Source organism: Herpailurus yagouaroundi, unplaced genomic scaffold, assembly GCF_014898765.1.
Source record: "Herpailurus yagouaroundi ecotype Mexico unplaced genomic scaffold, PumYag 187, whole genome shotgun sequence".
In the NCBI taxonomy this organism is placed as follows: domain Eukaryota; kingdom Metazoa; phylum Chordata; class Mammalia; order Carnivora; family Felidae; genus Herpailurus; species Herpailurus yagouaroundi.
In genome coordinates, this window is record NW_024412418.1 from 16,977,251 (window position 1) to 16,994,256 (window position 17,006).

Below are 17,006 nucleotides of genomic sequence, written 5' to 3' on the forward strand. Positions count from 1 at the left end.
GTGTTCACTAGTCTATCTGGAAATCCAGGAGTAGATCTCAGCTTCTTAAAGAACACTTCACGATATCTTTCGTGTGAGCTATGCGAACCACGCACTTACTATAGAAAATTAAACTTTCTCCAAAAGAAGCCCCTCACGTGCTAGAAGTCCACGGGACCGATTTTTATTCTTAGAAACCATCAGATGCATGTACAGCTTCAGGCACTTCACAACTTTCAACCTCGTGGTTCTCAATTACCCAGCCAGATAATCATACCTTTGCCCCTCCCAGATGTCCATTCCCTTTATAAATTTTTTTTTCAACGTTTATTTATTTTTGGGACAGAGAGAGACAGAGCATGAACGGGGGAGGGGCAGAGAGAGAGGGAGACACAGAATCGGAAACAGGCTCCAGGCTCCGAGCCATCAGCCCAGAGCCTGACGCGGGGCTCGAACTCACGGACCGCGAGATCGTGACCTGGCTGAAGTCGGACGCTTAACTGACTGCGCCACCCAGGCGCCCCATGTCCATTCCCTTTAAATCAGAGACTCCTGAGTCCATTTCCTTTAGCCTTTTAATAGTAGCCTTTTAGTATTTTCCAATAAGTGCTTTCAACTGGACAATATACATATCATGCTTTCCTCGTTACCACTTGTCCATCAATAAATATACAAAAATCAGAGGAAGGATGTGCTGTGAAAAATCAAAGTAACAATGGTCACTGTACATGCATGAACAACGAGCTAGCCTTTATAAATGCAACACAAATGGTTTATAAAAGGGCATACCCATTACATGAAGTCGCATGGACCACGCCATTCTTATTCTTAAGTATACTCGACATTTCTAGAAAAGCCAGAGACTCCTTTCTCCCACTCCTCTGCGGTACCAGCACTGACTAAACATTGGCTATGGAATCAATTCGTGGCATCATGGTCTCAATGTAAAACTTTGAGAGAGTCTGCTGGAGGAATCCATTCTGCCAGGCTAGGATGTGCAAAAGGTGGATGTGAAGGTGTCTTTTGCCCCATTTTATTTTTCACCCAGTGTTAAGAGCAGCTCCCAGGAGACACAACAGATTTCCAATTGTAGGCAAAATTGCATCTTAAGCTGTCAGCTTAATGGGAGAGATTATCTCCTATTCCACGAACTTCAGGCAATATTGCAGGGGTACTGCAGCCAAGGGACGTAAGCTCTAGACCTATCTATCCAGTTCCTATCTTGAAAACACAGAAGTATATCCAATAAGAAATACAACAATAATAAAAGGAAAAGTCATATTTGATTCTAACACGAAATAGAAAACAATGACTTATCTTAGCCTATTTGTTGGCAATGTCTGGAAAAGGAAAATCATCCCTAGCTGTGAGCCTTTTCACACTATCCATGGCCCCAAAGAGAATCTGGGGACAGGCGAGAGCCTGCTATAGCTCTCCTGAACCGGATCCCGGAGTGGCTAAAGAGCTGGCGTGAACCTGTCAGAAGCCTCTGCTCTTGGAAAGCAGGGAGCACTTGGACACTAGTGGCTGTGACCACAGAGTGGCTGTATGTCTATTTCCTTCCTTCCAACTTGAAAATAAAAAGAAAACCAGACAGCTGGATATGGAACTGACCAATTATGTTCACATAGAAGAAGGGACTTTTCAAAGATCATGATTGGGAAGAGGTTATGGGGGTGGATAAGGGAGAACAGAAATTGGAAATGTGCACAAAGTGGGCATCTCTTTTAAAATTAGATACTTCATAATCACTCCACGTAGAAGTCCAGCCCTGACTTATGTGGGAGGTATTTTCTTCTCCTTCCTCTCCCTCTTCCTCCTCCTTCCTCCTCCTCTTCTTCCTCTTCTTTTCTTCTTCTTCTTCTTCTTCTTCTTCTTCTTCTTCTTCTTCTTTTCTCTCTCTCTCTCCCTTTCTGTCTTAGAAACATTGCCAGTTAAACATCAGTTTAGGCAACAGATGACTTTCTACGGAAGCATAAGGTAAGAGGTCCCATTTTATAGGAGTTCTTTATAGATTCAATTGCTTCTATTACAAGTCACCTTTGGAAGTTCCAGGACCAATGGGACCTTCTGAACTTATGAATAAAGACCACCAAGCGAGGGATAAAGCCATTATTCTCTTATTTGGTCAGACACCTGCCTATCTAGTGCTAAGATTCCAATGGTAGGAAGACCTGTAACCTTCTGAGCAACTTCCCAGGCACTTGACTTACCCTGAGTAGCAACTGCATCAGGGGAAGACAACTGGCTTGTTAGAGTATCAACAAATACAGCCATAAAAATACTCAAACAGGATCTACACAGCTCTCTCCCCTCTTCCCCAACCTGTGCCAATCAGCTGGCTACTCTGTTGGACTCTCTTTCATATCCATTGACTTCTCTTTTAACTACAAGAGATCAAAAGGTACTTCCATACTGGTTTTGGACATCACTTGGGTGTCTATGAAATGGGGTGCCAAGAATGGTAGGTCATGCACCATAAGGTCACTTTTCACAGCCTTTTCAGGGCAGAAAAACAATGGCCATTGACACATAAAGGCAGCTGAAGCTTCTCCTTTCCTACTTCTAATGCTAGGACAGGAGAAAGTCTTTGAAGCCTCAGAAATAAAATAGCGCTCTCTTCCTTGATGTTCGTTGAGATTGGGTTGAGTGAACCTGAATGGGGGCTTAGTGGCTCTGAGATGAAGACTTTCAAGGAGGACCTTCTCGCATCTTCCTGATGAGTTTTTGGGAACCAGATCTTGCTGGTTAAAAAAACCGAAGGATCACAGCACAAAGGGTTATGGTGGAGGAAGTACAGATGTTTATTATGAACAGCTTAAACCCTTTATGCCTCTGACAAAGTAACCAAAAAAAGAATCATACTGATCAAAGGACCTCCAGGGTTTAATATTTCAAAAACACAGATAAATAGCTTCCTGCAGATAAATAGCTTCGCCTTTTGGGTATTTCCCCAGAAGCATCTGAAAAATTTCCAGGTCTGTAGGAGGGGATGTGTAACCAGTACATTCTGACCCCCTACCCCGCTGGAAAGGAATTCCCAGGGAACGGGCTGCAGGAGAGGGGATAAGGGCCCATCCAAATTTCCTCCCAGGGACAAATCCCTCTTAGTCCTGTGGGATGTCCCTGGCAGGTGGCTGTTGCCTAGGCGGGGGAGTGGAGGGAAGGCTGGGGATCAGAAAGATGTATCGGTGGCTTTTGTTAGAAGCCATGCATAGCATATCCTAGGGGATGGAGGCTTCTAGGTGGGAACTGGAACAGTTAAATTTTGGTGGCTTATTAATTTGGCCCTCATTTCAGAGAGCAATGCTGTTTTTATAAATTGGACCTGACTTAAAAAAAAAAAAACCACACAAAAACAAAAAGGAGTAGAAAATTTTATACTAAAAAAACATATCCCCCAATGAAACAATCAGTAGCACATTGCATCTGTGAAGTGTCCCAGCTCCTCGAATTGGTTGTGTCTCCAACGGCCATTTCTTTCCCAGGTCACCACGGTGTAGGCGCTACACCCCAATCTTCATGTCCACATTCTGCAGGTTCCGCGTCTCATCGGCTGTCATATACTGATCGCAGGTCACTGAGGACTCCTTGTTCACCAGGTGCACCATCTCCTGAGACTTGCTGGCCTCTCCGTTGAGTCCACTTGCCTTTCTCTCCTCCACCGCTCCATTACCGTTGTTGATTACCAGCTTTTTCTTCTGCCCACACCTAGTAATTTAAAAAATCACGTGAGAAGGTGCTATGACACAACACCACCATCGTTGTTGTCACCACTATCACCATCACGACAATTTTCGACGGTCACAGTAGGTTTCGTCTTACTGACTCTTAACCGTCCCGTCCCCAAACCAGCAGCAAAAGCGTCCCCTGGGAGCTTGTTAGAAATGCAAATGCTCATCCCGACCCCCCTGATGCACTGAATCAGAGAACTCCAGGAGTGGGTTTAACGTCTGTGGTTTAATAAGCCCGCCAGGGGGTCTGATGCACCCCTGAGTTTGAGAATCCGCGGTCACAGCTCTGGGAAGCAAGTGCTTGCATTGTTCCCCTACTGCAAGTGAAGAGCTCCTTAGGCTCAGAAAATGCACTAACTTGCCCCAGTTATTCCGCCATAGAAGAATCGCGATTCCGGCCCTTCTGTGTCTGACTCCTGAGTTCTAATTCTCCTTCCCCCTCCTACGCGACGGCAACATTTGCCTTTTTTTAGGCACTTCAGCAACTTCTGCAGACTTCGATGCACCACAAACATGATGACTACACATCATTCTGATTTGGGTATTCAACCAAGTCCATTACTTCCTCTCCCCGGCAACGCTGCTTACCAGGGTTCTTACTGCACAGACTGAGAAAAATGCAACATTTTTCTACAAGGGGAAGGCCGTATTGATTTTCACTGGTTAACACTGGGTAACTTCCCATAACCCTGGACACAGGTTTAACTATATAAGGCAAGCTGTTCACCGTTGCTGTCAGGGTTCTCGGTAACATTACTTAAGATTCGAATGCAAGGAGGTCTTCTATGGAAGAGCATGACCTTGATCGTGTCCCCGGGTCGTGGCGTTGTAGCATTGCCTCCCCCGCCCAGCCTGATGCCATACTTCCTCTTTCCTGTAACAGGATCCCTGCCGCACATCTAGAAGTCAGATTGCTTGACAGAAGCCAAGTTGCAGAGCCTCACAACTACAAAGTGGGGCCGGCAAGAGGCGAAACGGGCTAGCATTTATTGGACACCTCCTGAATGCCAGGCGGTTTACATGTAATTTCATGAAATCCTCAGCACAATCCCGCAATGCAGCTGTTATTCTAGTCACACAGCAGTGGAAACTGAGGTCCAGGGACGTTTAATAACTAGCCTGAGGTCACATAGCTAGTCAGACAGAGTCAATATTCAAATCTACGCCTTTATGACCAGAAGCCTGGGCTCTGCCCAGCTCTATTCATGCTGCCAACCATCTGGAGATTTGGAAACAGTATGAAGTCGGAATTGTTCACTTTGCCGCTGGATGTTTGGAGTTGTAGAGACAAAGCGTCTATTATTCATGACCATGGGCCATTCCCTCTAGAACTGCCAAGGCCATAAACTTTAATCTCTTATTTGGGGAAATAGAAATTATACCTCCTCAACAGGAGGTAGATCCTGTCTCCTCTGGCACGATGCGTGCTTGATGAGGGGCGGAGGGAGGGTTGCTTGGACTTTGGAGCAAATCTGTGGGGCTGCGCCTTGTGCGGTCCACATAGACAAGGGTAGGGACTTGATTTTGAGACCTGATTGCTGTGTGACCTGGGACAGCTCATTTAAGCTCTCTGAGCCTCAGTTTTCTTAACAGTAACATCGGGCTATTAAGAGTACCAATCTCATAGGATTGTGGAAGGCCCTTGAAACAAAGCCCAGCACTGACACATGAGTCCATTATTGCTATTATTTGTTGCTCTTACTAAATGGGGTGACAAAGCCAAGGCCTCGGATAAGCACTTAGGACAGTATCTGGAACACAGGAAATTTTCGAGAAGCACGGGCTGTCGCTGTTCATATAACCAGAGCCACATGAATTTGGGTCTTGCTTGTTTCTTCTGGCTGCCTCCACCTGGTCACTATATTTACTGTGAAGACGGCCCAGAAGGCTGAAGGTGGGACTCTGCTTGCATTATTTTAAATTCTCAAATGGTACCTCAGGTGTTCTTTGGAGGGAAGGTGTCTCATTAAACCAAATCCCATTTGCTGACCTAATGGGTGATTTCGAAGTTGAATGAAATATTGTAGGAAAGTGATTAATAATTGTAAAAAATGGCGCACAGGCAGGAGTTTGGGATTCATATTATGTAGTCTAAACAAAGCTGATTTTATTTATTTTTTATGTTTATTTGTGTGTGTGTGTGTGTGTGTGTGTGTGTGTATGAGAGAGAGAGAGAGAGAGTGAGAATGAACTGGGGAGGGGCAGAGCAGGGGACATAGACTCCAAAGCAGGCTTTCTACTGGCAGAACAGAGCCTGACGTGGGACTCAAACTCATAAACTGTGAGATCATGACTTGAGCTGAAGTCGGATGCTCAACCGACTGAGCCACCCAGGCGCCACTAAACAAAGCTGATTTTAAAAGTGGTTAACACTGGACCTGTAGGGCGCAGAAATATTGTGCTTGGGTCTGTCCTGCCCCCCATTTCCCTTTGGATTTATGTGTCTCTGTTATCTGGGTTCTTCCAGGAGGACAGGATGCTTCTCATAAATAACTAGTCCAATACCTGGGGCTCTAGGCATCAATAAGTCCTTTTTTTAAAACTTACTACATCACCAGTTTATCACAAGAGGATAGAACTCAGAAGCGGCCAATGAGAGAGGTGCACAGGACGAGGTATGGGGAAAGGGCGGGAGAGTCTATGCCTCTCTGAGAGCACCATGCTCTCAAAATCTTCACGGTTCACCAACTCAGAAGCATTAATAAGTACTTTAAAAAGACAAGCTCTAATTTTTTCATTCTTCTTCATTTCAGAAAGAACACTAGAGCTGAGGAGACTTCAGAGGTCACCCGGCCCAACCTCTTCATTATGTAAAACCAGAGACGGAGTCCAAGAAGTCAAGGGTACCGTCCGAGGCTACACGACTAGTTACGGCAGGAAACGGAGTATCTGCAACTTAGATTTTCTGACTCCAAAGGTCAGAGATCTCTACAGAATCGCATCCCTCTTCATCTTCTTTCTCCTTAAATCTCAGGCATCGATCCGCTGAGCAAACAGTGACCACGAGATACGGAAGGAGCCATACTGGGGCCTTACCAGGAGAGGGTGGACATACTGGGGCCTTACCAGGAGAGGGTGGGGTGGGAAACCAGGTAGCACACATTTAGGGCATGGAGGAATGTATCCTGAAAGATTACAGGGGAGTAGCTTCACACCTGCTCTTAGCTCTCTTCCACCTGAGAAACCTTAAAGATATTTAGAGATTTGTTTTGCATTGTGTTAGAGCTGTGCCATTCGGTATGGTGGCCACTAGCCACACGCGGCTATTGAAATGCAAAACCAATTAAGAGTAAACAAAGTTAAAAATTCATCTCTTCAGTCAAACTAGCCACACGTCGAGGGCGTAGGAGCCACAAGTGGTTGGTGGTCGTGAGTTAGGGCAGATGTAGAACATTTCCATCACTACTGAAGTTCTAGTGCACAGCTTTGTTACAGAGGACAGGATGAGACTGGATGGACACACACTGCAATGAGCTTGCCCGTAGCTTGAGAGAAGGAAGGCGTTTCTAAACCATGGAGCTTTCTAGAGGGGACCTACTAAGCAGAGGGCAGATGGCTGTTTACACAAAAGATGATTATTCCCCTGACGCAGACAGCTGGTGAAGGCCTTTTCTGCACAGTCAGTAGACAAACATCCTTGAATCATTTCTGTTTTGTGAGACCTTGTCTCATAAGGTCCTCTCATTTTTTTTTTTCTCCTCTTTATACACGACAAATCAATTCTTTGGGGGAAAGACACCTAACTTCTGTTGGGCCCCATCCGCTATCTACCAACCCAACTGACTCCTAACACAACCGTTTGCTCTTAAGGAAATGGAATGAAGTAGGATTTCCATTGGAAAGCTGAAATTCAAGGAGTCTGGTTACATGAGCAACAGCAAGGAAAGAGGACGTGGAGGTGGGAAAAGCTTGAAATAATAGGACCCCTAAATCGGCATCTTTAGCAGGCGTGACTCACAGATCGCTTCGTCGTGGAGGCCCGCGGTCAACCCTGGCAGGCCAACGTCACGAACTGCTTTTCCGCTTCCGTCTTTTAACCAAGATTCATACACCAGTGCCTGGCACACAGTATGTTCTCAATCAGCTGACTCAGATCCAATAAGTCAACACTGCCGCTAAACCTTAAGGTTCTCTGGGACCAGACGGCACCCTTTCCACTTTTAGTCTTCTCTTCTTCCTCGCCAGCACGGAGTCAGAGGAGCTACTCGAAAGATGTCTGCTAAATACATGGAAGCCTGTCACAGGTCTTTACTTTCCACCGAACTTTCTTTGATGAAAATAGGATTCTGGATCTCTCTCAAATGTAACGTTCAAAGCAGAAAGGCCCCAGCCTTTTAAGAGGATTAGGAATGGGCTTGCGGCTTTAGAAACGCAGTGCACATTAAGGGGCCCGTGCAGCCGTTAACCACCCTCTTAGCTGCGTGGCAAATCTGGTTTAGATTATCTAATCAGGACATAGTAATTTACGGCGTCCAAGCAGCTACTTTCCCGGTGAGATACTCGCTGTGCCGGATCCCGCGTGTCCCTGTTTGCCTGTTGCTAGGGTGACTACTGGTCTTGGGACAAGGGGGAGGGCAGCCGTGAGGCCCCTTTTTGCAGCTGACATGATGGGGAGTGACGTATGAGCTAACCAGCCCCTCTGTACGGACTCCAGCTGCTCTCAGAGACAGCTGAGATGTTTCTCTGAAGAATTTCCCACATGGACGGCATCTGGGGCCAGCGTTTCTATGGCGACGTGCGCAAAGCTGTATATGTGTATATGTGAGCAGAAGGGGTACAGTCTAGGCCCTGGAACAAAAGGACTCATTTTCAACAATGGGAAATTCATCTTTAATTGAGCAAAAGTAATCTAAGAGAAAACAAGAAGGCTGAGGGAGAGTATAAAGACTCTTTGTAAGGGCTCCCTCAAGTCACATTATTCAAATTCAGCAAACAAAATCTCTTTCCATTTAGTCAGGAGAGGCTTCTAGGAGGTCTTTCGGATTTCTTTTCCTAGTGTTTGTTCCTTATACAATTGGCTATCATGAGTAATTTTTTTATTATTCTCTCCAAGGTACAGAGAGCAACAGTTATCGACTTTAATACAGCACTTTTATGAACTCGTACCAGGGTAAAGTGACATTATTTGATTTCCTCAGAGAGAGATACTGCATGGGCTGCACATGGCAATAGAATTAGCTGTTTGTTGCTTTACAAAAGCCAACAAGAAACATTCTAGCATTTTCTCCAGATCTTCTCCCCAAGCTAGGGGCATTTTCTGGCCTGTTAGATGATCTAGTGACACAATAAAGGTAGCCCTACTTGGAAATAAGATTCTTATACCGTATAAGAAGCAATCTCAAGGGACATCTACAGAAGGTTTAATGTTCCTCTACATATGCTCAGGGGAAAATAATGCATCTTTAGAGCATTTTGAGCAGGAAATTTAGACTTATACTTATAGAATACTATGTACCCTGTCAAAATTCATGTCCTCTGTTGCCAGAATGACTATTTTCATTCATTTCACTTTAGGTGAAATTCAGACTTTTTTTAAGGAAAATTCTTCATCATTTCATAGACTGTTGGGGAGCTCTTCCTAAGCAATAACCCAAATCCTTTCAACTACAGTTCCCAGAAAAGAGAAAACGGTATCGTTACAAACAACAACAACGAATGAAGACAGTAAGAAACCCATAGAAATCCGATGCCTATTTTAGGTAAGGGTTCTAGAAGGTTCTGTGGGCTTCGGACAGACTAAAGAAGATGACCAATTCCTAGATCTTTATACCCCAATTTCTGCAATATGGATGCATTTACTAAATATTGTTTAATTAATCAATGAATGAGTACATACTCCTATGCCTTCCCAGTGAGATATTTTATAACTTTCATCAGATGGAATCTCCAAGGGTTCAACCCTGAAAAATTAAGAACCTCCAAAGATTCCACACTGTTTAAAAGTGATGTTCCAAATAATCACAGTGTCTGTTTTATCTAAAGAATGTGCAAAAGCAGGGCTTCTTGAACTGCACCCAAATCCCTGGAATCTTGTCAAGACACAGATTCTGACACAAGACATCTGGGTGGGGCCCCAGATTCTGCATTTCTAGCAAGATCCCAGAGTGTCGAGGCCACTGGTTCCAGGGGCTACACTCTGAATAGCAAGCACGTAAAGCCCACATTTAAGTGACGTCCTTTCAAAGCAAAGGCCCCAAGGTGCATCCCCTTACCTTCTTCGACTATTGACAGCAATGCAGACGGCAAGAATCAAAGCCAAGGCCAGGAGGGAGGCCAAGATGATGAGCCATTCTGGTGAGAGTGAACCAAAAGACACCTGTGAGCTTGGGAAAGACACTTTATAAAAACAAAAATGCACTTTATAAATTGACCTGGTCCAAACAAGAACTACACTCAGCACCACAGGTTGAGTCTGGCCAAACGGCCTCGCCAACTGGCAGATAATACTAGAACAATTCTGCTATAGGCGTCTGCCCAACAGGCCTCTTGTTTTAAACTCTTATCACCAGTCAGAATTTTCAAGTTCCTCCAGAAGAGGCGTGTCTCCAGAAAAATCAGAGAATCACCTGCAGAAACTTGTAAAAGCTTTTGGTGCAATATTATTAAGCGGACTAAAGGACATTTATGTTTCCCTTGAAAGGAACATTCTTCTCCTATATAAGAACCTTACGTTTTATGAAGAAACACAAAAGGGGACCATGTACTTAGTGGATAGATAAAGGACACTCCTGCAGAGGTCTGAACTTATGCACATTCAACGGGGCGGGGTGGTGGTCATTAGGTAAAACTCATCCTTCCAAATGTGCATACTTTCGAGCCAACAGTTACACTTCCGGGAATTTACAGCGCCTCAGAATTAGTTATGAAGATGTTCACTGCTGTGTTATTTATACTAGTGAAAGTTGAAAACGACCTAAAATAATAGTAAGGGATCAGTTACCTAAATTAGGGTATACTCACTATAGTATGGGCTCTGATAACAGGAGAAGGATATTTAATGACGTTGGAAACGTAACGAGCAACCAGTTGGGAGTGGTGACTTACTACACAGCATGCATGATGTAATTACATTTTTGTATAGAAATTACATTTTTAAATGATGGGAGGGACGTCTATGAAAATGGTAACCATATTTCTGGGTGGTGAGGTAGATAAGAAATGATTTATATTTTTGTCCTTTGGTGTGAATTTTCTAAAATGTCTCCAGTAACCATGTATTACTTGTGGACCACTAACGTGTTATATACAGGTCTTAAAATCAAGCTTTAATGGGATAAAAACATGACTTGACAACTTGAATCAATTCCCTTGCCAAGTGGGTTGCGTGTCTGTGCAATGAGCTAGAGCTCAAGCACCAAGAAGAGTGCGAAGTCATAGGTCATCCATTCGTCTTTGAGAGTCTTGGTTTTCCTCCCATGTCCAGGGCAGGACTGCCTCTGCCGGACCTACACCTGGTTAGGTGACTTTGGGGAGGGAGGTGGAGTCAGGAGGCGGGGAGGCCAACAGGAGATACCATTTCTGTTCTTTTCTCTGGTCTTTCCTCTGAGATGCCTCACATTCACCCTCGTTAGAGCAGGGGAGAATATTGCAAATTGCACGTCCGCCACCCCCACATCCCCAGCAGCCCGCCGCGTCTCTCCATTTGCTCCTCTCCCAGCTCAGAGAGAGGGCTCTGGCAAGCCGAGGCAGGGGGATGAAGTGATTCCTACATTCTCCCCTTCCCCCGAGGGAGGCTCAGCTTGGAGGCCTCTGAAGAGGGGAAGGTTAAAAAGAGAATTTACAACCCTAGGAAAACTGTTCCTTCTTTGTAATCCCCCCATCCCCACCCCACCAAATGCTCGGTTTTGAGCCCAAGTCAATCAGATCGAGAATTTGCCTCAAGTGCCTTAAATCTTGATGGTCAGGAGAGCCAGGGGTCCCAGCCTCCTCACCCCGCAATGTGACTCATTTAGACACTTTCCTCTGTCTGGATCAGTAAAGGCTGTCCCTCGAGAAAAAGCAGTTTGGGGATCGGAAGAATGTTTTCACTCCACTCCACACACACGGCCTTTACATCTCCTCACCGTCTGCAGTGTGAGAGGAAAGTCGCACGCTTCACCCCAAACCCAGAAATTAAGGGGAAACTGGGCGGGGATAGGAAGGACCTGGATACGGCATAAAGTCCATAGAGTCAGTCATTTGGGAAGGAAGCATTAGTAACTAACGTGTCACTTCTTTGGGATAGGCCAGGAACAGGTCTGAATGTTAGCTCATTCAATCTACGGGTCCCAGAGAAAAGAGAGTTTCATTCTTTCCTACCAAGTGCTCTCGTTCACCCTTTAGCTTGCAAAGAATATGCTTTTTTTTTTTTTTTTAGAGAGAGAGAGTGCACATGTGAGTGAGGGAAGGTCAGAGGGAGAGAGAGAAGAGAGAACCTTAGGCTTATGCTGAGCGTGGAGCCCTCGGGGCTCGATCCTACGACCCTGGGATCATGACCTAGCAGAAATCTAGAGGTGGACGCTCGGCTGACTGCGCCACCCAGGTGCCCCAAGAATGTGTTTTAGTCCCTCCCCCCCCCCCCCTTTTTTTTTTTTTGGCTTCACAGATTGAAACTTACCTGGAATTTGAGGTTTCCGCGTAGGACCGGAGGTCGTGTTCGCCCCACCTTCTTGACTTCCACTTGTGTGTCCTGAGAGGAAGAAACAACACCTCTCAACCCAAGTTTGGAATGCGTGACCACGAGCTCCTTACAGAGCAGTACACAGGGCCGACCTCTCTACGATCTGCTCACTGTGCAGCTATTTATAGATTCAAGCCATAGACATTTATAAAGTGTTACACGAAAGACATGTCCCCAGAAAAGTTGGTTTGGTTAAGGCTGAGGTCTGGAAGCGTTATTTTCACCAAGAACAGGAGAATTCTCACCAGTGGTGCGGCACAGTGTTTCAGAGCTTGGGCTCCAGGGCAGGGCAGTCCTGGGTTCGAGTCCTGCCTCCACCTCTTGCCAGCAACGTCTGCTGAGTCAAGCTACCCTCTCCAAGTCTCAGTTTTCTCATTCGGAGAATGGGGATGAGAATAAAATCCACTTCACCGTCATTTACAGAGGTTTAAAGAAGGACGCAAAGATGGGAATTGTGTGAAGCAGCTCGCTCTGATTCAGGACCTTGCTACTCAAAGTGGGGTCCCTGGACCAGCTGCGGAGGTGTCCCATGTGGGAGCTTGCTAGGAATACAGAATCGCAGGCCTCACCCCTACTGAACTAGAATCTTCATCTTAACAAGATCCCTAGAGGATTCATATGCTCCAGAAACTCCGAAGCATATCTAACAATTGCAGTGAGTGTCTTCCTGGACAAAAGCATAAATATTAAAAAATAAGGGTTTAGGGGATAGTGACCCTTTCTGTCTAGAAAAAAATCACCCTAGTAGAGTCCCCGCTATTATGTTATTGGAACATGCCTTTTCAGAAGAATGAATATTTTCTACCACTACAAAACACGACAAGGAAACAAACAAAACAGCTCAAACTGGAAGGGAGTGTTGCAAGACAAAGCATCCACAAGTCCGAACGGGAGGCTCATCAAAATGAGGGAGTCATCATGTTTTAAAGGAAACTTCTAAGACATCTGTGAAGAGACTCACCTGAGTTAATGCTTTGGTTTTTTTGTTTTGTTTTGTTTTGGTTTTTTTTTTTGCTTGTGTTTTTTATGCCTCCTCCACTGCTTCAGAACAAAATTTGAAAACATCCCACAAAAATGAACTATTTCTCCCTACCAACGGGGAACCCATTGCAAAATTCTAAAAGTCCACCGAGGGAAGACAAAAAAGTAATCAGGACAGTCTGTTTGGCTAAGCAATGCATGAAGATGGCCAGGCTTGAAGTACATGAAGATTTCCAAGGACAGTCAAACTTTAGACTGTGCAGAGTGGACAGTGAAATCTCGATGTTGGTGGTTATTTTAGAGCAGCCGACTCCTGTTTATACAATCTCCTGTTTTTGTTAACCTTGAAATGGAACAAAACAAATTCTGACTAGACTTCTGGCCATTCAACATACCTCATGTCACTTTGAGAGTGGCCTCTTACTTTACAAACTTGAGAAGGAGTCCAAGGTGCTTTTTCCGGCCGCCTCCCAGAGTCCTTGGTCACTGGCAGGTTTTCACCTGTGCAGGCGACTGGATGTGGGCCATGCACCCTGGAGATCTTTGGGCTTGAAAACCATCTATCTAAGTGGTGCAGACGCTCTCAATGGTCTTTCTCGGACTCACAGCAGCCTTTGATATTTGAAAAGGAGGCCACTAATGGATCTTACTCTCTTGATTTCGGTTTTCAAAAAAAGCGCTCCCAGCAAGGAAAGATCGGGGTGTGTGTGCAACAAGATGAAACCTCCTACTTGAACAATAGACACCAGCGCAGGAATCAAACAAAAGAGATCGCTCCCGCCCACCTGATTCTCACTTGAAGCAAAAGCCAAAGAAGATGGACGAGATGCAGCAGGCCTCACCTTGCACCCTAGAGGTCTGCAAACCCAGCCGGGGTAGGGCTAGCTAGGAAAGCCAGTTCTGCAAAGAGGGACACTTGACACTGTAATTTGGAGATGAGAGCTAACCTGAGACGTGTGCACAGAGATCATTCAACTGGCCTCAACTGTGAGAAGAACAAGTCCAGGACAGAGCTTCTCAAACTTCAGTGCACACCCAGTATGGGGGGAGGTCTGGTTAAAACGCAGATCTTGACGCAGCAGGCCTGGGATGGCTGGGGATTCTGCATTTCCAGCCAGCTCCTAGGTTGATGTCCCAGTGGCTGGTCCAAGGACCACACTTGGAGTAACTGGGGCCTCTTAATTTTAGAGAGCATGTGTTTTAATAATAACTCCCTATCATTTCCAAGATTTTGTCACTTTCCTGATACCTCACGTTCTTCACGAGAACTCTGGGAGGTAACTGAGGCGGGTATCCTGGTCCCCTTTTTACTAAGAAGGAAACTTAAAGGAAACGTAAAAAGGCTAATTTGCTAAATGCCCCAACCACGGAACCTAGAGACCTTGCGACTTCTGTCTTTATTTTAGAAACATTTCTAATGAACCCCTATATCCTGTGCTCTTACATAAAAGCTTATTACCAAGGCACCATGTAAATACCCACCTTCATATCTGCTTTAAGTGTGTGAACCTTTAGGCCTGGAGGCAACCGTGGCCCTGACTTAGGCGTGAAGGACAGACCGTGGTTCATATGGATTTACCTGGTTTTCATGGATCACATGGACTGACGATATCAGGGACACACAACCTCTCAGTGGCCCCACCATTTTCGGTCACAGGTAAACCTGCCTCATGTCAGACTTCTGTTGCCTGGAGTAATATTTCCATGGGTGGGATCTGAGTCACGGCAAATGTGTATCCACTTAATCATACACGCCTGGCCGTAATTATGGTCATTACGGAGTGCTTTCTTCAGAACGGGCTTATAGAGGCATTATGAGACCCCCAGGGCTTGAAAGCTGGCTCCACCGCTCAACTCACCAGTCATGTCAACCCAGCCACGGTACTTGCCCTCTCTGGGTCTTAGTGTCCTTGTCTGTAACACGGGATGATAACAGTACTTACATAAGTCACCGGGTTTGTAGGATGATGAAAAATGGTAATATTAGATGAACCACACGAATCTGTGGCTCTTTGGCTGTTGGCCTAAAAAAAGGGCAGTTTCCTATGGTCCAACCTAGCACATGTGAAGTGTTTAGAACAATGTCCCTAGCACATAGTACGTTCTCAGTAAATGCTAGGTACCCTGTTCTGGGGGTTACGCTAACTGCTTTACGCATCCTTAAGGTTTCCGATGCAGCAGGTCTGAGGTAGAGCCTGAGCATTTGTCTTTCTAGTAAGTTCCCTGGTGATGCTGATGCCGCAGGGATGGGGACTGCACTTTGAGAACTATGGCGCCGGAGGAGAGTCTTCTGTGTGGAAGGATCAGGAAGAATGCAAGTAGGGTCTCAATTTAACATTGCACTACACCAGATTAATAAGAGCGTGGGTTTTGGAGGAAGAACGGTCTGGGGTCTGGGCTTGATCCCAGCTTCTCCATATACTGAGGATGCCGCTTAAGGGATTTGAGACTCAATTTCATAACGATTAAAACTGGGATAACCACAATTGTCGCAGGGCATTGTTTTCAAGACTAAATGATGAAACCTGTGGAAAGCATTCGGCGTAACCCTCCGCACAGGGTACTGTAGCTAACACCATAATATTTTCATCAGCAGTGTGATTTAATAAGCACCCTCTGTGATAGTGATGCATAAAGAAGTCTGAGAACCTCTCTTCTTGAGACACTGACTCATACTTTATTAATCGTCAGCAGGCTCAAATGATGATAACAGTAAATTACTCAAGCAGCTCAAACTCACCAGCTGATTCTGATCCATGAGTTGTATGGGACCTCCCACTGGGGTGAACTGGCGAGTCTTGGTCTTCTGTAAGGAGCAATTAGAAAAGGGTCGTTACTGGGTGTTCCCGTTACAGGGAATCTGTTCCAGTAACAGGGCATACGTTCCAGGAACCAGGGAATCTGCCCTTCCTCACTTTTGCGTTGTCGGACAGCCCCTCACCAAGTTCAGGCTTTTAAGAGTCCCCAAAAAGCAATGGCAAAGGAGCCTTGAATGGCTTCATTGGTACTAATTACTGCTCATCGCTTGACCCCCTGGTGAGGAGGCTAGAGCTTTGATCAACAGTAAAGAAACTGGGACAGCACAGACCATCCAGGATGACCACGGGAAGTGCGGTTTTGATAGAAATCTAATAACCATAATACTCTAACAAAAATATTATGATGTCTTCTCAGGTCTGAGGTTGGAACCTGATACTGTGTTTTTGAAATGAAGATGATACGCTTTGAATTACACAAACGTGATCACTGGGTGTGGATGTACTCTCTGGCTCAGAACATGAGCCATTTAAAGAGCTTTCTCTGAGGCAGGAAATAGACAATGGTTTTGGTGAGTAAAGGATCTTGGTGTTGAATTATGTAAAGATTCAGAGGGAAAGCTCAACTGCTTATTTAGAGAAAAAAGTCAGAAGACAAATGAAAAAGGAATAAGGAGATAGCTAACCTGTGAAAAATATGGACCTGGTTATTAGAGTATGTTTCAAAAAAACCCAATATTTTTCAAAAATGAAATCTGTAGTTTTCAACACCAAGAGTTAATATAATTCTATCCCCTCAATCATCCATCAGCAAAAGGTTTTAGATTGAAACAAGATTTTGAGTTGCTACAATCTGGATCCACAGGTGAAATCTTGGATTCAGCATATGGGAACTCC

General features: G+C 45.1%; 1 protein-coding gene across 17 annotated transcripts in view; it reads right to left on the reverse strand.

Annotated features, from left to right (window-relative positions):
* Nucleotides 1-536: 536 nt before the first annotated feature.
* The window catches only part of CD44 (CD44 molecule (IN blood group)), a 90,996-nt gene continuing 74,526 nt past the window's right edge, over nucleotides 537-17,006 (reverse strand). For 16 of the 17 annotated variants that reach the window (XM_040495450.1, XM_040495447.1, XM_040495453.1 and 13 more), the window contains 4 exons: nucleotides 16,094-16,159; nucleotides 12,310-12,381; nucleotides 9,926-10,004; nucleotides 537-3,690 (listed from right to left, as the gene is read on the reverse strand). In XM_040495450.1, the coding sequence (XP_040351384.1) occupies nucleotides 3,486-3,690; nucleotides 9,926-10,004; nucleotides 12,310-12,381; nucleotides 16,094-16,159 (422 nt within the window). In that variant the 3' untranslated portion in view covers nucleotides 537-3,485. The remainder of the gene's footprint in view (nucleotides 3,691-9,925; nucleotides 10,005-12,309; nucleotides 12,382-16,093; nucleotides 16,160-17,006) is intronic. The other variant, XM_040495464.1, reaches the window with a different exon arrangement.